We start from the raw sequence: 22,457 nt of genomic DNA, 5'->3' as shown, positions 1-22,457 counted from the left end.
TAAAGTAGTGTGATAAAATATTGTATTGAGAGCTTTGTGGTAAAAGAGGGGTAAGTTTTCTGGACCTTAATTCTAAGTGGTTACTGATATGTGAGAATGTGCATACAACACAGATTTTTAGTGCTAGGTATGTTGGTAGTCTGGTGAGTTTGTGATATCTAAATAATTAAAACATGTTGCTGGCCATTCTGCTAATGGGTGAAGCTACTTTTATTCGTGATGGTATTAGCATTTGTAAATCACAAGTATTTTGGACTGATTTGGTACTATGCTGAAGTCTTCATTATAGCCTTTGTGTTATATGAACATTAATTATTGCAGTGAGAGGGCTTGCTTTGTTTACAAAACTTGATGGGTTTGTTTTAGACATTTCTTATGGATAGTAATGGACAAGTAAGGTAAATGTCACTTCAGTTCCTTGCCATCTTTATTATAATGGCAGCAGTTTACTTTTGCAAATTTTTGTGAGTGGCAGATAAACCTGATTATTACAGGACAGTTTGTTTCTTGTAGCTGTGTTCACATGATTGGAGAGCTAACAGACAGTAGCAACAAGTAATATACCAAATGACGTAGTATACTATGCATGGAATGTTAGATGTTAATTTCTGTTGTGTGTGGGTGGGGGAGAGACACGGTCTGTTTCTTCAAAAGAGCACTGTGGTTCTTGTGTGTAATCCTCAGTGTACATTGCACAGGACAAGTGGGAGAATATATGTGAATTTATGAAATCTCTCTGTACTGGTTGAAATTCTGCACAAGTTTTTGGGGTTCACTGTAGATCACGGAGGCATATATAAATTTACATTGCCAGGTAATAGTTTGAGGCTGGTGCTTGTTCGCGGACATTGAAGTGTATGTGGGTAACATCTGTTGCACACTTGGATGAGGGTTAAGACGGAGTAGCAGTTGATTTTCAGTACCCAGTAACATAATTTGATTGCTTTAGCTCAGAGCAAGTGAAGCTTATTATTTCTGGCCTAATCTTTGGCTGAGTTTAGGCTAAAGATGTCACCATGATCAGTTTCTCATTCACTTCAGCTTACAACTTAGCTTACAGTGTAACCTTGTATGCACTAATCACCAGTTGAAGCTGTTCCACTTCGGACCACCAACTATTCAAACTTCAGCAATATATCAGTATCTAGTAAATGCTGTGATCACACATAGCCAACATTAATACTACAGAACTTGCAACAAATATAAGCTCCTCATAAGCATAAGCAATAGCAAATTGGCTTACTCTAAACTCCAAATGCATTTTAAGTTCAATTTTAGCAAAACGTTTTCCTTCTCTTATACATTTTTCCAGTCAATATCATGAAAAGCCTTTAGTGATTTGGTACAAGTAAACAGAAGTAGCCCCTATATGGTAATTCTGCAAAGTATAGTAGCAATAAATTGGGACTACTGGTAGTCTGTTTACATCAGTAGTAGGAATTATGGATAGCGTGTGGTACTGAACTGCCCTGATACCTTTGTTGTGGTGTCCCTGATCTGTAGTGTTGTTTGATGTTTGTTTGGGTGGAAGGTGATATGTTGGTAATGTGTGATGAAGCTGATGAATATTAAGGTGAGATAAAGATAGTGATAACAGGTTGATCTGTAGCATAGTATAATGTTTGGATTTCTTCTATATTTAATGTACGTTGCCCAGGTGGAATGTCAAATATTCAGGGAGATGAAAGGAATGATCATTTGAAGTATAATGAATATGGGATCTGAAATGCATGCCTTAAGAGCTATGAGCACTTGTTCATCTTTGCTATACCAGAGCACCTCTCTTCTGAACATGTTCTCATAGGTCTTTAAAATATGCATTTTAGAGCCCATGTTTACTAGACTACATTGCTTTTAATGATCGTTCCTGTCTTATCCCTGAATATTGGCCGTATGTTCGGGACACCGGGATAATGCATCTTCTGCCATAAGAATTGAAACTAAGGTGGAAATTCACAGAACCCAAATTGAATTTAGTTTCATGTGATGTATATTACCAACATTGTTCATAGATCTTAAAAAAATGGAAGGGGGGTGTCTATCATGTAACTTATATTGTAATTACATAAATATATTGCTTTGTGTTTAGAAAACAGCTATTTTCAGAGAAAACACTGCATCCTCCTTTCATTATTCACTTGCTGTTTCTACTTAATACCTCAAAGCATTTGTGTAACTACTCTCAACAGTATCAGGTTTCTATACACTGAAAGTCAAAATCTATTAAATATGAATGTTAGAGATACACAGAGCTTCCCGTATTTAGTCCAGTTCTGATATAAAACATTGTCTTTAGAGAAATAAATGTACCAATTGATGGGTCGTAGGCAGATTCTAATTTTGTGGTTACTCTATTTGTATTTTTTCTTGCAGGAAACTGTTCGTTGGTGGTTTGAGCTGGGAAACAACACAAGGTTGGTTTGTCAGTATTGATCAGTCTATCAAAAGTTTAGGTAATAATGTAAAATTTCTAATAGCTCTTCTCTTGTATTACAGAGAATCTCCAGAGGTACTTCTCACGTTATGGGGAAGTGATTGATTGTGTTGTTATGAAAAACAGTGAATCTGGTCGCTCTAGAGGATTTGGGTTTGTTACCTTCTCTGATCCAGCAAATGTATCTCTAGTGCTTCAGAATGGACCACATCAGTTGGATGGCAGAACAGTGAGTTTTTGCACATATGTACTATTCAAATTAGTATAGCTATTCTGAGTTTTGTTATGCAAGTCTTGGTTTTCTTTGAACATTATATATATATATTTATATATTTAAAGTGAGGATACAAGGACCTTGCTTTTCATTTGTTGATTTATGTTTACGGTACAATTTTTAGTAGTATGCTGAACCAATTTGATCCTTTGAAATGATGATAGATTTGTGACAGAAGATGCTTACATCAGTTTTCTGCATGAAGGTGGAGGTAGTTAATGATATAAGATACTATGATCTTCACTTGCCTTATTTGCTGATAACAGCTTTCTGGTGTTTCAGATAAATTTGCAGTATTTGTGGCTCAGATAGCTTTTGGATTTTTTATTCTGAATTAGCATTTGCAAAACATGTTACTTAAAATTACTGAAGGTTTTTAAAAAATCTTTGCTTGATTCCATATTTAACCCAGTCTTTGTGACAAATCTCAATGTAAATTTGCAAAAGGTGTATTGCATATCTCGGGGGAGGGGGGGGGGTGGTTCAGAGGTACTGGGACACTTGACTCATTGAGTTAGCAACACTGAATGAAATCATAAGCTTACAGTGCCTATAAATTGAACGGTTTTATTTTAAAACTGTACTCTGTTAAATTTTACTGGCTACTTTCAAATTTTGATCATTCCTAAGTGCATAGCAGATAAGGATACATCATCCTTAATTGATAAAGATCATGGATCCACATTTAAAATGCAAGGGGGATGAGCAAAGCTGGAAACTAGGCAGTACTTTCAATAAATTATTCTATGAAAATATGGTGTAGACAACATTTAAATTTTCAAAATGTTAACTGGAAGTAGATAAGAGTTGTTTTTCTTACAGGCAATCCTAGATTACACTCTCCTTCATCCATTTTTATAAAATTACATCATTGAGAGGAACTGTTAGTTAGTTATGTAAGCTGACACATGTAACACATACATAGCTGCCAACTCTTACGCATTGCCAATAATTATTGCAGATTTATCACCTTAAGTACAAAGTTACAGAAGTTAGTAAAAATTATGGGAAAAGACATTGTGTAATATTTTGATTTTAAGAAAAAATGAAATGTCCTATTGACATTTTGCTAATGATATGCTGCTAAAATGTTTTATAGCTTGTAATTTTTTCCAGACTGAGTATTCATTAAACCTCTATGAATGATTTTGTCACTGTGACTTACTGAAGGCATGTTGACATGGAGCCTGAAGTGGGTTCTCCAACATTGCAGTGCTGCAGGTACAAAAAAAAAAAAAAAAAAAAAAATTCTGGCTCTGCAGCAATAACAGCAGGATTCACCTGACTTTTGGAAAAACTTGTCAGCAAGTTCTGTTAGCTTTCACCATACAAAATGACAGTAACAACAAAAAGAATTGACACTTCCTATTAGCCATGAATGTATGTGGGAGGCAGAAATGTGGATGTGGCAAGGCGTCAACTGTAGATACCCCTGTCGCTTCCATTGGAAGTGTAACATTGAGGCTGAAGTATGTTCTTCATTTAAGAAATTAGATTAATTTTAATATTAAAATAATAAATCTATGATCTCAGCAAGGGAGAGGGAAACCATGACCATAGATAACAGGTGCACAGTTATAGAAGGCCTATCATTCCTGTAAGAACATCTATACCTCAAAGTACCTATCAAAGACTGTAGAGCTGAAGTACTACAACTTGGTAGTAAAACCCTCTGCACTCTATGCCAGAGTGCCTTTTGATGAATTGAAAGGGCCCGCTCAGGAAACTAGAACTTAAAAGATGATCGTGATGAGAATGCTATGACCCATAAGAGAGGAAGGTGGTACCTATGGAATCTGGCACAACAATGAGCTCTATGAACCTCAGGAAGACAGTCACATGTTAAGAGCACCTTCTGTGGGCACATGACACGCCTGAATCACTCCAGGCTCACTAACAGGATCCTCACAGTGACAAGTAGGGGAAAGGTGTCCAAAGCCAAGTAGAACACCTCTGTTAAATCAGACTTAGGTGAACTGCAGATCCTATTAAAGACAACTGAGAACGGCACTCAATACCAACAGGCCATCTTTGCACTGTCTCACAAGAAAGAATTGTACATGTACCACCAGACTTAAGTGAGCAGATGAGAGGAAGCAGGCTCACAGCCAGAAGGTGAAGGCATACTGGGCCAAGAAAAAGCAGAAGACTCTGGCTGAGAGTTAAGACGAGCCCCTTGGTCCCTAGTAGGCCGAAACGAATTGAGAGATATATATAAAAAAAGAAAGATGAGACTTACCAAACAAAAGCGCTGGCAGGTCGATAGACACACAAACATACACACAAAAATCTAGCTTTCGCAACGAATGGTTGCCTCATCAGGAAAGAGGGAACCATTGGTTGCGAAAGTTAGATTTTTGTGTGTATGTTTGTGTTTGTTTGTGTGTCTATCGACCTGCCAGCGCTTTTGTTTGGTAAGTCTCATCATATATATATATATATATATATATATATATATATATGAGAGAGAGAGAGAGAGAGAGAGAGAGAGAGAGAGAAACATTCCATGTGGGGAAAATACATATATAAAAAACAAAGATGCTGTGACTTACCACACGAGAAAGTGCTGGTACACACACACACACACACACACACACACACACACACACACACACACACACACACACACACACACACACACACAAACCACTGTATACATATCCATCTGCATAAATACCCCGCAAGCCACTGTGCAGTGCGACTGAGGGTACCGTAGCCACTGAGGCTGGACGACTCGCTTAACATTTGTCATCTTGTTTTGCCTGTTGGCGATTCGACCACTCACCTGTATGGTTAGTGGTGATCTATCCTTTTCATAAGACTGTTATTGCATAATTGATTTTCCATTGTTTAGTAAACGTATAATAACTGCATAAGACTAATGAATCCATTGCCTTTATAAATATTCTTTCCTTTTACAAGTGAAGCAAGCTGTTGAATTTGGGCAGATTGAGTGCGATTGTATTACTGTCGACTACAAAGTAAGTCAGTTGATTAAAAGGTTACTGAGACAGTCGGAATGAGACAGTGTACATTTTATGGTTTGAAAATAATCCTTAGTTGTCTTCTGTGTTTTCAAACTTACAGTACTTCCTGTCTAACCACATAGTATGAAAGTACTTCTTTCCATTTGGTATTCTGTAAAATACTTTCTGAATGTTCACAGATTGATCCTAAACCATGCAATCCTCGCAGCCTGCAGAAACCAAAGCGAAGCAACAGCTTCCCCAAGGTATTCCTTGGTGGTCTACCTTCCAATGTTACAGAAACTGATCTCAGGATGTATTTCTCGAGGTTTGGAAAGGTGATGGAAGTGGTCATTATGTATGACCAAGAGAAGAAAAAGTCAAGAGGTCAGTGAAATCTGTTCCATCAAAATTACAAATAATGTCTGCCTGTCTTGACTGTGTTAGTTCAGATTGTGTTATAGATACATAATCATAGACTAAAGCACAATGCGAGGAAGTTCGCAGTCAGGACTGAAACGTGTTGAAATCAATTAAAACTGCTTCTGAAAATTATTTTAAGTCACTGGTAATGTATTATATTATGGAAGATAAACATGACCTTTCCTTTCTTTGGATAACAACTAGTTGATATTGTTTCACTTAATGTAAATAAAACCATCATACATAATAGAACCTGTAAACCTTGTTCGAATTGTCATAGAAATTTTCCTCTTTGACTATAAAATTTGTAAACTCTTAATCTCCCTTTTCCACTGAGCTATAGTCTTCAGTTAGAGGGCATTTTCCAGTTCCTCTTTAAAGTGAGGACAAATTACATTGGGATAAATAATCTTAGGATTTTAAACATTGTAAGTAGGAACATCTTCTGTGTCACAATTCATATTGGTCTTACATATCCTTCACATTGATTGCTAATTATTCCATTCTATGGAAATTCGCCTACAGAAAAAGTTAGTGATCTTTCCAGCACTCTACTGCTCTTCTTATAAATAATTGAAATAAATTTCATATGGCTTTGTTTTCTTGACTAATTAGCACAAAATGTTTGCATACTCTGTGCACTTACATTCCGTGTCTGTTTAATCTGGTATTTCTTTCAACTGAAGAGTGCTGTTCATCAGATTTAAGCCTGGAGCTTGATACCAAAGATTTGTCACACTATCTTTTCCACAGGTTCTGTAAATTATTTTCATTTTGCAGATTTTCTGCTTGTCTGTCATTTGTCTTTACAAAATAGTTATTTGTGAACTGTTTGTGGTAGCTTTGCACATGTTTGGCTGACAGGACAGATACTTTACTTTTCAGACTGATAATGTGGACTGGCTATTACATTCTGTTAGCAATTATTTGGATCTTCTGAATGAATCAGTGGGATAGATCAAGCACCGAGACAAGACCTTTGTCAAATTGATTCTTGCATTTCACATTAAAGATTAATTGTAAATATTGGTGTTTCTGGTGTGAATTCTCATGTATGGCCTATAACTTCAATGGGACAAAGGTATGGGTGCACATGTGTGGCAGTCTTTGTAGGTTTGGATAATGCACTTATTCTCATTCATGCGTTTTGTCCCACTGTGGTTGGGTTCTCATGTTCTGGAAATTAAACCAATTGTGTAGTCAGCATTATAATAGGCTTTAACTATAGTTTCTATTGGCTTTACCATATGTTGAAATTGTTAGCGAAATAAAAACGCCAGGAATTCTTTTATAATATTGAGCACATAAGTAGTTTATTTCAGTTCAAATTTACAACCACTGCCATGAGTTTGGTTGTCCAGGTAAACATTAATACTGTAAATGCATTGGGAAATTGTTCCAGTTTAACTTACAATTTTAAATTTATGAATAAGAATTTCAGTAAATCTGCACAGCCTTGAAAGCTAAGTATTAGTTTCCTGAAGTTTATATATACATATTTTGAAAATTGACTTCATGTTTATACTGTCAGTTGTCTGTGCAGTTTTACTATATGTTATCAAAAATGATTTTGAATACAGTACAATTAAAGTTTTTAATTGTAATTATGTTTATGCATGGATTTGCTAATAAACTCCTTTGTGTGTGGCAAGAATATCTGATGGTGCATACCCACTGTGTTTCTATTTCACATATCAGTGGGGTTGCACTTTCTGATATAGCTTGCTTCTGTATTGAAGTTTAAATATTTAAATGTTCTGTTTTGTCTTTTATTAGGTACATCTGATAAAAGAAATTTTTAATGTTTCATGCTTTGGGGTGTTCACTGCTGCCAATCTGTTCTGCATTGAATTAATTTGAGATACTGAAAAGAGTAGTTGCTCTAACCTCCCCAAATGCCAGATCCTTTGTGACCTTGTTCCTTTTACCAATTGGCATTTTGAAAATGTGGCAATATTTAGCCATAGTTATACTAAGTATAAAGTGTTACGCTAATGTTAAGGGCTCAATGAATAGTAGATAGTAATCTAAATTACTTTTATGCATTACCTAAGCCTAAGTTAAGTACTTTAAAAGTAGGCTAGTTAAGTCTCATGTTCGGCCTTCATTGTTTTTGACACTGATGATGGCTATGAAGACATTGCTTCACTTAAGCCCTATCAGTTCTGAGGCTGAATCAGTTAACCCTTAACAAAGTGATATATAATGTGGCATACCGACATTAGGCAGCAGTGTTGTAACCCAGCGTAATGAAACCCAACTAGCAGTTTTTTCTGAAGTCTGTTTGATTGCTTGGTGTGACACAATAGGATTCGGGTTTTTGTCCTTCGAGGACGATGAAGCAGTGGAACGATGCGTAGCGGAGCATTTCGTCAACCTGAACGGCAAACAGGTATAATTTTTGGTGCCGTTTTCTTGAGACGCTGTATTAAAAACACAGTTGTGTCATACAACTTCCCCATTTATAGTGGATGTATTAATGTGTAAGCTTAAGGTAGAATTACATTAATTTACTACTGATGCTGTTACTTACTTAGCAGTAAACCATAAATATCATAAGATACAGTAAGCAGTTTGTTTACAGGGTGGTTCAACACCAGCATGACACCTTAGTAATTAATTGATAAAATTTTATTTTTATAGATGGAGATAATACAAATGCTTACTGTTCTTAGAGTAGGTTGAGGCATTCTTCACTAATATAGTGAATATGCCTTTTTGTATTTCATTGTGATCTCTCTGTAGCTTATCTGGCATATTTACACAAGCAGTGAAGAATTCCTGCATTATGTAGTGCTATTGTGGGGCTGGTTGTGTGACACAAACTGCTGTCAGTTGGGTGGTTAATGTTGGGTAGCCAGTGTTGTGCTTACCCTGCTTTGAATTTAATGAGTTAATCTAAATTTGCCAAGTTGCTTCCAAAATATTATAGAACTTCATTCATTTCAGTAGCATAGGTAATTAAAATTTGTGGCTTTGTGAAGCATAATGTTATAACTTTGAGAACTTTTTCTAATAATTACTTGGATATTTAAGTATTCAAAAGCCACTTTCTTCATTGCAATATTTTAGAATGTCCAAACATCCCACTTCAATAACATGATTGTGTTTAACTAACAGGAACTGAAATAATTCTTATGTGTAACTAGGTTGAGATCAAGAAGGCAGAACCTAGAGACGCAGGAAAGATGAGTGATGGACCACCAAACCAGTGGGGTCCACCACAAGGTCCACCAATGGGAATGGGAGGAGTAAGTTTTTTTCTAAAAATAAGATAGTAATTGAAAATGCTTTGCATTGTTAATTTTTGTGGTGTTTATGCATTGTTACTGCATGATGGATATTATCGTCCTCTTCCTCCACAGATCCAATTAAATGGAGTGGCAGAGTAATTACACTGGTCTCCCATTCTGTTGAACTAAGTCCAGATTATCAGACACTTCCTCTTTTGGTTTTCTGTGGTTCCTCTAAATTGCTTAAGGCAAATATCAGGAAAGTCATATATCAGGAAAGTCATTTTTGTCCAATGTGGAGTTCAGTCTGATCCGCACAGTAGACAGGCATAAATCTTTGTCTAACCTGCTTTCCTGTCAGGGTTTTACCACTAGGATGCATTGTAATGGCAATGAAAAACTGCAAACTCAGAAGAGTGTGGAAGATGCACCAAGGAACAGATGGCCTGTCACTGTTGCCACTGATGAAATGGTGACCGCAAATCACGATAAGATTTTGCAGGATTGTTGAACAACATTGCAGAATATTAAAATTGAATTTGGATTCACCCATGGGCATGCTCGTGACGTTGTGGGTATTTTAGGAATGCAGAAAGTTTCATATCAGTGGGCCCCGAAAAACTTAATGCAGGTCAGAGACAGGAGTGTGTGCAATGTTGGGAAGAAATAGTCTGCCAATTAGAAGCAGATTAATACGGCTTTTTTTTATGCAAGGTATGCTTCCCCATGAACCATGGACGTTGCCGTTGGTGGGGAGGCTTGCGTTCCTCAGCGATACAGATGGGCTTACCATAGGTGCAACCACAACGGAGGGGTATCTGTAGAGGGGCCAGACAAATGTGTGGTTCCTGAAGAGGGGCAGCAGCCTTTTCAGTAGTTGCAGGGGCAACAGTCTGGATGATTGACTGACCTGGCCTTGCAACATTAACCAAAACGGCCTTGCTGTGCTGGTACTGCGAACGGCTGAAAGCAAGGGGAAACTACGGCCATAATTTTCCCCGAGGGCATGCAGCTTTACTGTATGGATAAATGATGATGGCGTCCTCTTGCGTAAAATATCCCAGAGGTAAAATAGTCCCCCATTCGGATCTCCGGGCAGGGACTACTCGACGTCGTTATCAGGAAAAAGAAAACTGGCGTTCTACGGGTCGGAGCGTGGAATGTCAGATCCCTTAATCGGGCAGGTAGATTAGAGAATTTAAAAAGGGGAAATGGATAGGTTAAAGTTATAGTGGGAATTGGTGAAGTTCGGTGGCAGAAGGAACAAGACATTTGGTCTGGTGAATACAGGGTTATAAACACAAAATCAAATAGGGGTAATGCAGGAGTAGGTTTAATAATGAATAAAAAATTGGAGTGCGGGTAAGCTACTACAAACAGCATAGTGAACGCATTATTGTGGCCAAGATACACGAAGCCCATGCCTACTACAGTTGTACAACTTTATATGCCAACTAGCTCTGCAGATGACGAAATTGAAGAAATCTATGATGAGATAAAATTCAGGTAGTGAAGGGAGACGAAAATTTAATAGTCATGGGTGACTGGAATGAGAGAGTAGGAAAACGGAGAGAAGGTAGCATAGTAGGTGAATATGGATTGGAGCTAAGAAATGAGAGGAAGCCACCTGGTAGAGTTTTGCAGAGCATAAATCATAGCTAACACTTGGTTCAAGAATCGTGAAAGAAGGCTGTATACATGGAAGAATCCTGGTGATACTACAAGGTATCATATAGATTATATAATGGTAGATTTAGGAACCACGTTTTAAATTGGAAGACATTTCCAGGGGCATATGTGGACTCTGACCACAATCATATTCGTTATGAACTGTAGATTAAAACTGAAGAAACTGCAAAAAAGTGGGAATTTAAGGAGATGGGACCTGGATAAACTGACTAAACCAGAGGTTGTACAGAGTTTCAGGGAGAGCATAAGGGAGCAATTGACAGGAATGGGGGAAAGAAGTACCGTAGAAGAAGAATGGATAGCTTTGAGAAATGAAGTGGTGAACGCAGCAGAGGATATAGTAGGTAAAAAGATGAGGGCTACTAGAAATCCTTGGGTAAAAGAAGAAATATTGAATTTAATTGATGAAAGGAGAAAATATAAAAATGCAGTAAATGAAGCAGGCAAAAAGAAATACAGACGTCTCAAAAATGAGATCGACAGGAAGTGCAAAATGGCTAAGCAGGGATGGCTAGAGGACAAATGTAATGATGTAGAGGCTTATCTCACTAGGGGTAAGATAAATACTGCCTACAGAAAAATTAAGAGGCCTTGGGAGAAAAGAGAACCACTTGTATGAATATCAAGAGCTCAGATGGAAACCCAGTTCTAAGCAAAGTAGGGAAAGCAGAAAGGTGGAAGGAGTAGTATATAGAGGGTCCATACAAGGGCGATGTACTTGAGGACAATATTATGGAAAAGGAAGTGGATGTAGATGAAGATGAAATGGGAGATAAGATACTGCGTGAAGAGTTTGACAGAGCACTGAAAGACCTGAGTCGAAACAAAGCCCCGGGATTATACAACATTCCATTAGAACTACTGACGGCCTTGGGAGAGCCAGTCCTGACAAAACTCTACCATCTGCTGAGCAAGATTTATGAGACAGCCGAAATACCCTCAGACTTCAAGAAGAATATAATAATTCCAATCCCAAAGAAAGCAGGTGTTGACAGATGTCAAAATTACCGAACTATCAGTTTAATAAGTCACAGCTGCAAAATACTAATGTGAATTCTTTACAGACAAATGGTAAAACTGGTAGAAGCCGACCTTCAGGAAGGTCAGTTTGGATTCCGTAGAAATGTTGGAACGCGTGAGGCAATACTGACCTTACGACTTATCTTAGAAAATAGATTAAGGAAAGGCAAACCTACGTTTCTAGCATTTGTAGACTTAGAGAAAGCTTTTGACAATGTTGACTGGAATACTCTTCCAAATTCTCAAGGTGGTAGGGCTAAAATACAGGGAGTGAAAGGCTATTTACAATTTGTACAGAAATCAGGTGGCAGTTACTCGATGGGCATGAAAGGGAAGCAGTGGTTGGGAAGGGAGTGAGAGAGGGTTGTAGCCTCTCTCCGATGTTATTCAATGTGTATATTGAGCAAGCAGTAACTGAAACAAAAGAAAAGTTTATAGTAGGTATTAAAATCCATGAAGAAGAAATAAAAACTTTGAGGCTCGCCGATGACATTGTAACTCTATCGGAGACAGCAAATGACTTGAAAGAGCAGTTGAATGGAATGGACAGTGTCTTGAAAGGAGGATATAAGATGAACATCAACAAAAGCAAAACGAGGATAATGGAATGTGGTCGAATCAACTAGTGATGCTGAGGGAATTAGATTAGGAAATTGGACACTTAAAGTAGTAAAGGAGTTTTGCTATTTGGGGAGCAAAATAACTGATGATGGTCGAAGTAGAGAGGATATAAAATGTAGACTGGCAATGGCAAGAAAAGTGTTTCTGAAGAAGAGAAATTTGTTAACATCGAGTATAGATTTAAGTGTCAGGAAGTCGTTTCTGAAAGTATTTGTATGGAGTGTAGCCATGTATGGAAGTGAAAGATGGATGATAAATAGTTTGGACAAGAAGAGAATAGAAGCTTTCGAAATGTGGTGCTACAGAAGAATGCTGAATATTAGATGGGTAGATCACATAACTAATGATGATGTATTGAATAGAATTGGGGAGAAGAGGAGTATGTGGCACAACTTGACTAGAAGAAGGGATCGGTTGGTAGGACACGGCCTGAGGCATCAAGGGATCACCAATTTAGTATTGGAGGGCAGCGTGGAGGGTAAAAATCGCAGAGGGAGACAAAGAGATGAATACGCTAAGCAGATTCAGAAGGATGTAGGTTGCAGTAAGTACTGGGAGATGATGAGGCTTGCACAGGATAGGGTAGCATGGAGAGCTGCATCAAACTAGTCTCAGGACTGAAGACCACAACAGCAACAACATGTGACAATGGGCAAAATGTGGGTTCACCACTTGACCCTGAGGCTAAACGAAATCCCCTACCGCAAGAAATTTCTGGGTGCCAAAATCAACTGGTAATGTGATGGCATTGGTCCTCTGGGGCTCTGAAGGGGTAATTATGGTGGATTACTTGCAAAAGGGTGTAACTATCAATGCATCATAGTGTTGCACCTTCCTGAGCTGTTTGAGAGAAGAGATTTAAAAAAAACCCAGGAAATTGGCGTGCACAGTTCTTAAACAGCAGCACAATGCAGACACACAAAGCCTTCGCAATACTGGAAAAACTGCATGACTGGGGGTTCGAATTGTTAAGTCGTCTGCTATATTCTCCAGATTTGGCTCTGTCAGACTTTCTTTTCCCAAACCTAAAAATGACCTCAAAGGATGACAATTTCAAAATTACGCAGTGATTATGCTGTGAATGCTTGGTTGAACTCAAAATCTAAGACGTTTTATTTGAATGGTTTGCAGAAGTTACCTGTGTGTTCCTGCAAGTTTATTAGTGCACATGGGTATTAAATTGAAAAATAAATTGGTGTTATGAAATTTCTGCCATTGTTAGGCTAGAAACTATTCGACCCCCCACCGCACCCCACCCTCGAAAGCAGATTTGGTTATCAGTGAGTTGAAATGGAGAATCATAATAGAAACCAATGCTTGACAATTTGCACACAGCGAAGTATTGATCGTCTTTTGTCCTGAAAATTTAATGCATTCCTATTTACAGACAAACGAATTTGTCACTGTTTTCGAAACAATGAGTTAAAAATTTATAGAACGGAATTCTCACTTTACAGCAGTGTGTGCACTGATATGAAACTTCTGGGCAGATTAAAACCGTGTGCCAGACTGAAACTTTAACTCGGGACCTTTGCCTTTCGCAGGCAAGTGATCTACAGACTGAGCTACCCAAGCACAACTCGTGCCCCGTCCTCATGAGTTAAAAATTCTTAAGTAGATATTGTTACGTCAGATTGTCAGCCATAAAGAGTACAGGTCTGATAAAAATTATAAGAAATTGGGGGTTGATTTAGCAGATGAAGTTGATTCGGGGCCACGTTTGAGTTTCTCTGTTGGTTTTGGAGATACTTTCATGGATGAATGAAGGTAGTGGAACCACCATACATATGAAGTATTTGCCTAAAAGAAAAACATTGTGCCTATTTTAAACACACACCCTTTGTTTACACTTTGATAATACAAAGAGAAATAAACCAATCATCATCAGCATTTAAGACTGATTATGCCTTTCAGCGTTCAGTCTGGAGCATAGTCCCCCTTATAAAATTACTCCATGATCCCCTATTCAGTGCTAACATTGGTGCCTCTTCTGATGTTGTGCCTATTACTTCAAAATCATTCTTCACCGAATCCAGATACCTTCTCCTTGGTATGCCCCGACTCCTCCTACTCTCTACTGCTGAACCCATGAGTCTCTTGGGTAACCTTGCTTCTCCCATGTGTGTAACATGACCCCACCATCTAAGCCTGTTCACCCTGACTGCTACATCTATAGAGTTCGTTCCCAGTTTTTCCTTTGATTTCCTCATTGTGGACAAATGGTTTACAATAATTTTTATCGTCACTTCCTTAGTTTGTTTACTAAACCAATTTCTTTGGTATCACTTCCATTCATCAATCACAGGTACCATGGTGTATCTAAGTAAACTGATGTATGATGGGTGTTGACTGTATGGGCTAGCATAACAATGATATGCACCAACAAGTAAGTGCTTCAAATTCTGTGTGATGCATGCAGTTCGGGAATTTTTGATCTTCAGCACATTCAGGTACTGCCCTGAGTAATTGGGAAGCCTTCATTGCATTTCTCTTTTATGTAGTTAAGACTTGCAGCCCTAGTTTGTGAAACTTTGTTTTGGTCCCCAAAAGTTTGGTTGTAGAGCTCTAGCTTCAATTTACGTGAATTCTTTATCTGACATCACCTATGAATATTCAAAAGTGACATCAAATTTTGTGACTGTTGTGGCATATGTTTGTGGTCTCTGCTTCATGACTCACCATTAACTTAAAATCAGCATCATATTGTCTGCACGAAGCAGTTGTGAAACCCACTTGTACAGTGACTTCCCTGTACAGTTGACTTAATTACATCTGTTACTGATGGTACAGATTATATTTCTTACAGGGCTGACAGTAGCCAGACTGAATGACAACAGTGCATTGTCATATTGTGTGTATCTGGCTGAAGTGACAGAAATTGTGCCACTTTGGTCTAACACTGTTCTGGCCTTAAAAATGTGTTGTGAGCTGTAGCATCTTCAGTGTCATTTTTGAAGCTCATGTTTATTTGTTGAGCTGTTTAGTGTTCAGTGTGAACACACTTCTGTTTATGTTAATTTGTCTGCCATAGAAATGTGTGCTATTGTTGTTTTGTCCAATTTTAAAGTAAGCTCAATTCTGATTAAATCATGGCCTTAGGCATAGAGCAGTTCCAGCATACATGTTCATAAAAAGCCAAAGTACTCTGTACACATTTCCAAAGTTGCAAGCACGAAGAAATTTGCTGCTCTGACCACTTCCTTTGCCATATTTGTACTAGTGCTTGGCTAAGCTGTTTCCCCTCCAACCCTTACAAAGCCTTCATATTATGTCTGTGTTACTCCAGTTAACAAAACATCTGTAAATGTGAAATGGTCTGTGTTAATCTATTACACAGTGTAAAAATGTTGACTTCAGCAGTTATAGATTGACACCTGAATGTAAGAAAACACTATTTTTTGTATGATGAATTCCGAAAAAAAAAACTTGTAATCGAGTGAAGGTCATAATGACAGATGAGTGAACATTAATTCAGAACTTAATTTACAAAAGACCTATTGAACATCCTCATGTTTAAATATTTCACATATGAAAATATTTTTTAAAAAAATCAGGGTTATTTCATGTAGTGGATTGTAAGGTGTGTGCCACGAGGAGCAGCTTTTCAAAATGCGTAATATCCACTGTTGGATAAAATTGCATGAGATAAGATACGGTGTATTTTCTATCCTCACTCAGCACATGCTGTCATATCCCATCAAAATGCATTGTCGGACCACCTAAAATGTTTTTGGAAACTAGGAAATGCAATGAGCAGCATTTTGGTCTCTGGTATGAACGAATTTACCCCATTTTATTTCATTTTATTTTGGTTTATTAAACAATTTTGGTTACAATGTAAGACTGATGGACTGAAGTGAAACATTTTAGCTGACCAGCAGTTGAACAATTTGTATTAATTTAGAGTACTACAGTGTTGTTGTGTGTGATATTGCGAACTACTCAGTGCATTAGCTCCAAATAGCAAAAGGCATTTTACAAAATAGCTTCCATCAAAAGGCATATTGTCCAGTAGAATAAGACAAACAGTCCTCAAATCTTGGAAGGGGGGGGGAGACCCTTGTAATAAACATTGGTACCAACAGCCTTGAGTGTTTTATGCAAAATGTACCCTTTGGGACACTTTTAAAGTCGCTCCTCATGTAAGAAGTGTTGTATTTGTAAGTTGTGAAATCTGTGCTATAAAATTCTATTTGGATTGACAAATTTGTAACTGGAGTTTAGTTAATTTCAAAGCTAGTTATCAGTAAGTGTTAAAGGATTCTTTGCAAGTGATGGCATGGTCTAGCAAGTATTTTGGCACATTGTTTGAGAGAGGTGTGCTTTGCTCTTCCTTTATCAGCAGTTACTATTGTTGAAAGTCCTTGCCTGATGTGTTACAGTTCCATAGAATGAGTGGAGAGTAAAGCATCTTCGTAATGAACTGTTATCACAGGTTAATAAATTTTCTCTTCAGTGTTTGTACAATAAAATGCTTATGCTTCTTTGTTTATATTGTCAGTGTTTAGAGTTTTTGAATAATTATTGTCTCTGTTTCAAGAAAAACTGTTTTAAGGAGTGCATGAAGAACATGTTGAATAACATAAAACAATTTTTTGCAGGGAATGGGCATGGGTGGCCCAAATGGGCAGATGGGTGGTCCCATGGGAGGGCCAATGGGTCCAATGGGTCCTCCAGGAAACATGATGCAGGGATATCAAGGTTGGGGAACTCCACAGCAGACTCAGTATCCAGGTTTGTGTCATTAGTTAATACACAGTGCTCATTATGTGCACTAATAAGGTATAGAAATTTAGGAAGCAGTTGGGGTAGAAATCAAAAGTGTGGCATTGTGTGATTTCAGGACATTGGGGGCCTTCCCCCTCGAATCAGCTGCCTGTTAATGGTACGTCTAGGAAAAGTCCATATCGGCCTGTTTCTTGATGTTCATTGCTTTAGTTTAGAAACCTGTAGAGTGGTTTGTAGCTTTAACTTAGTTCATTACTTAAGATTGTAGTGTGATGGAACTTCGAGATTTTTACACCAGAAACTATGAACAAGATATTGCATAGTGCCTTGACAAGTATGCAGATAATTTATAAATGTTTCATGATGCTATATATATAGCAGAAAAGTAGTTTTTAATATTTTTTGGAATTGCATAGAGCATGAAGATCAAGAAGCAGATGTTTTTATTCACTAACTTCTTTTGGCCTATGTAGCCATTCCTTCTTTTGTGCCAGTGGTGGAAGGCACTTTCTTCTCAATAGATGTAAGTTTTCAGTTTATTTTCTGGGAAGCAGACAGCTAATTGCAATGTCTGTTTTTGCTGTAGTTGCGAATAAACAAATCAAATTCTGGTACAGTTTGACGTGTTGTTCATCTGAAATGAGAAAAAACTCATAAGTAAAATTTAGGCTTGATACATCACTTCAATGAATTCACTTCACTTCACTTCACTTCACTACACACACACACACACACACACACACACACACACACACACAGTGCAACAACATACCAATTGATTGCCATTAATATGCCAAGTTTCACTACAGAAGGCATTCAATGTAGTACATACAGTGAGTGATACACTGGTATACTGGTATAATTTGTAGTTGAGGTATATTATCATAAATTGTATTTTTGAACTCTTTATTTTAGGTCATTCAGCCAATACCAGATAAAGTTAATGTTTGCAACAGAATAACATATTAAGCTTCATCATAGGAAAGTAAATGTTTGCTTCTTCTCTTTGAAGTGGCAATATTCTAGCTTGATAGCACAGTGCATATATCAATTGCTCAGAATAAATTATAGTGAATTTATTATTTGGTGTGACAAGATACAAAATTAAGCAAGTAGTTCACATTACAGTACTTTAGTGGGTGGTTCAGTAATTGCAATATGAAGGTATTATGTCACTGTATGCAATTACCCCAGGATGAAAATGATCAAAAATGAGTACACATCTGTAACCAAGTGATCAGCTTCCTGTAATCAGTGCCAATGCAACTACAGACTTTTTAAAAATCATGGTGTGCTAGGTGTCAGTGTTGAACAACTATATTAATGGATGAAACATTCACTGTTACTTCATGTAATTACTGCATGAAGGGTGAAATTCTGATAGAACCATTTGTGTAACATAACCTTATTTAAACACAATAAAAATAGCAAAAGTGATCAAATACTCTGCTGTTGCATAAATGAGCAATGGATATGGATTCCCCCCACCCCACCCAAATGATGTATATGATATTGTTACCATGTTCAGCTCTGCTCACTATTTCTAAAATACTATTGGCTGCCTGTGTACTGAAGTTGTCAAAGTGTGGGAAGAGGAATTTGAACAACACAAACAGAAAAAGTAATGGTACACCGTTCATGTAATTGACAGCTGTGCATGTTTTTGTTTCAGTAGGTAAATTAGTTTAGACTTGTTATTGCATTAACAGATATTCATCTGTACTAGAAATAATTGCCATGGTATATAACACAGTTTACAAAACATCTGCTATAACTACTGGTTAATTGGCAAAATTAAGAGCCATATGATCTAATAGTTATTCTATTGTAGGAATTTGCATGTCAGTAAAAGCAGTGACAGGGCTTATCTGGAAAGTAACAAATTGGTTTCCAAATGAAAGTAGTGACAAAACTTTGAACTCTATTGAACTGCTGTTGATTAGTATGCAGAGTTAAACAAGTGGGTTTGTGTGTGAAACTTCCAGTGAGGCACACGGACATTGATAAGAATTTTGTCTGAAAAAGAAAAAAATTGAAATTTATTCCATTTAAAAATGGAATAATTACTACTTCCAATATGTAGAGTTAATGGGTTATGTACTGAGGTGACAAGGAAGAGGCTGCCACAACTGAAATTACATAAAATTTATAATTGAGCTTGTCAAATGTTGACACCACACTTCTCTTCACAAGAATCAAAATACTTTTTTATTAGGAAGGCCCCTGTATTTTATGTTTTTATTGCAGTAGGCATTAGTATTACTGTTAAGAGAATAAAACATTTATACCTAGGCATTTCTAGCAGAAAAAGCAGGATTATAAAACATTCAACATAGTGTAAAGATTGACTTCTGTTTAATTCCTAGAAAGTGTCCCTGCATTTGTGTGGAAAACCTGTAAAACACACACACACACACACACACACACACACACACACACACACACACACACACACACGAGTTCTGTTTACATGTACAGCTTTAAATCTTTTATTCCCATTTCTGCTAATGAAAGTTAAAAATTACTTCAGGGTTGACACTTTGGCAGGAACAAGTAAAGGCACATAGGAGAGTTGCCTAGTCCTGCTTGGAAGATTCCTGTAATCTTAAATTTTATTCAAACTTGTAACATTCACACTATTGTTCATCAGTGTATTTTTTAGAACAGATATACCATATTTTCAGGTTAGTTTCATTTGTGGTAACAAATTCCTGAGATGATGTCGGTAGTTTCCAAGAATTAGAAAGCATTTTCTTTAGGTTGACATTCTCATGTGTGCAACAGTGTTAGGTTTATTATTAATGTGTCTTTGTGATTTCCGATCAAACTTTATTGTAAAATAATAAGTGACCCTTTGCATTTTGAAAGAAAGGAGTGGTGATGCAAAGTAATACCTTGCAGAGGATTTTTTGTGGTGAAGACTGGGTTCTTTAGGTCAGCTGTGTTGGAATTCAGTTGCTGATAATTTTTTTTACTAGGTCCTAACCCACACAACCCAAATTTGCTAGTAAAGTATGTAAACTACCCATAGAATCCAGCAGAATCTGTCTGCATCTTTTTTCCTGATGGAAATGAAGAAACTGTTTCATGTTGCTTGAAGTAACACTCACTGCATTATTTGATCACTTGAACAATTCCGAAAAAGATTGTTATAATATTCATTCTGCCATCATTTTTCCTGGAGGCGCTGCACGTAATTGACAGCTGTCATCCAATCTTCAGAGCTGACATCACTATCTTTGCTGAGTGTTTAAACTGCAGAAATGTAATAAAGTAAAATTGACAATGTATGCATACGATGGACGGATGACCTTGTATGGCAATCTCCTGCCCAAGAGAGAGAGAGAGTCAATATTTTCACTGAATAAAATTTGATGAATTTGCTTCAGACATTGGCCATTGTTACAAAATAGTAGTATAAATAAAATATTACCTTCTGCAATTTGGGTTGGGGCAGGAATCAGTGTGCAATGAATGATCTCACGGGACAGCAAACCACGTGGAACTGCAACTTTAGTGCAAGTGTGGAAAGTGAGTAGTATTGGAGGGTGGATTTTCTGCAAACCATTGGTGTTTACTGCAGTGACAGGTCTCATAGGATTGTCTTACTGTTTGCCATCCCTCCCTTGAGCCTCATCCCCTTACTTGGTAGTTGTCAATCCTAAAGTAATTTTGAACAGATAATAACTACTAACATTTTTGTCCAGTGAGAACCAGTTAAAAAGGTTAGTGAATTAGGTGCAGAATAGTTCTAAAAGGCATGCATGCACCATGGTAATTCCTGTCTTGCTTGGAAGGAATGTGGTTATTGTATTTAAAGTTCACAGTGTAAACTGTAAGTCTTGTAATTAGGTACATGAACTCTGTTGGCACTGGGACTTTAATTTGAACTAAAAATATTATTTGTGTATGAACTTCATGTTCGTTAAATATTTTTTTTATTGTGCAAAGGTATTATGATTTGCAAAGTAAACATTTAATTTGGCAGATATTGTTTTTTAAACAGTTAAATTGATTCCAAGGGAGTAAGTGGTCCTTCCATGAGAACTGCCCATAGTTTCGTAGAAATTAGTCTTCATATTTATTATTTCAAGAATTTTCTAAATGTAAACAGATGGTGTGTTTCATTGCTGTGTTTCATTGCCTTTATCATTGTATTAGATATGCTTTATTTTCTTAAGCTTTGACACTGTTGTCTTAATGACCTGAGGTTTCATGAAATTACGTCATTCTAAAGTGCGGTAGAGAGGAATTGCCATAAATGGGTTGGCAAACTGGTGATTCAGAATGGTTAGTGTACTGAGGAGATTGTACATAATCCTGTTTCTCAGTAATAGAGAAATGTGCACTGGTGATCAGCAACAGACCTCTTGTTGATTTAACAAAAGTATTGGTATATAAGTAATTTAAGCATGATAAAAAAAATATCAGAAGCAACAGATGGTTTATTGGTTGTGTTTAGACGGTGGGTGCATTTTGGGAAGGGGGAGGTTTCAGAGTGACGGTTAATTATAAGAAGGAAATCGTGTAAGTTAAAAACGTTCTTTGATTACCAGAATTATTGTACTTGTGTGCTATTAGAGGGTCATTTCTGATTTAGACATTTTACCCTGCATGTTACATTTTGTGTAGCATGAAGCATGCAAAGCTGTGATGAATGACTTGGCTAGAGTACCGAAGCTTCTGCTTCAGAGGCTTTTGATGTATTTATGATTTTGCTGACAGTTATTATTGAATAATTATTGTGTTCTTAATGTGAGTTTTCCTGAAATGCCTTTGCCCATTTTAAATTGGCAGGATATGGTGCGCCATCAGGCCCTGGTGGTTATCAAGGTTGGGGTGCGCCACCTGGTCCACAGGGTCAGCAAATGCCTCCCCCTCAGTGGGGCTCAAATTATGGTGGTCCACCAGCACAGCAGGGATATGGCTCATACGGTAAATTACTAAATTAGCTTTACATGGTGGTGGAACTAAATGTCTGAAATAACTTTGTCACACACAATCACTAAGCATGTCAGGTGATAATGGACTCTGTGAGAGTAACATAAATCAGAAGATATTATGAAAGA

At 37.3% G+C, this 22,457-nt stretch overlaps 1 protein-coding gene across 3 annotated transcripts in view; it reads left to right on the top strand.

Annotated features, from left to right (window-relative positions):
• LOC126094656 (heterogeneous nuclear ribonucleoprotein 27C) overlaps positions 1-22,457 on the top strand; it is a 67,360-nt gene that overhangs the window by 753 nt on the left and 44,150 nt on the right. For 2 of the 3 annotated variants that reach the window (XM_049909161.1, XM_049909159.1), the window contains exons 2-9: positions 2,374-2,414; positions 2,497-2,663; positions 5,875-6,061; positions 8,407-8,489; positions 9,247-9,348; positions 17,262-17,394; positions 17,504-17,545; positions 22,186-22,323. In XM_049909161.1, coding sequence (XP_049765118.1) covers positions 2,374-2,414; positions 2,497-2,663; positions 5,875-6,061; positions 8,407-8,489; positions 9,247-9,348; positions 17,262-17,394; positions 17,504-17,545; positions 22,186-22,323 — 893 coding nt within the window. The remainder of the gene's footprint in view (positions 1-2,373; positions 2,415-2,496; positions 2,664-5,874; positions 6,062-8,406; positions 8,490-9,246; positions 9,349-17,261; positions 17,395-17,503; positions 17,546-22,185; positions 22,324-22,457) is intronic. The other variant, XM_049909160.1, reaches the window with a different exon arrangement.

Source organism: Schistocerca cancellata, chromosome 8, assembly GCF_023864275.1.
Source record: "Schistocerca cancellata isolate TAMUIC-IGC-003103 chromosome 8, iqSchCanc2.1, whole genome shotgun sequence".
Classification (NCBI taxonomy): Eukaryota; Metazoa; Arthropoda; class Insecta; order Orthoptera; family Acrididae; genus Schistocerca; species Schistocerca cancellata.
This window is presented reverse-complemented; position numbering and strand designations above follow the sequence as displayed.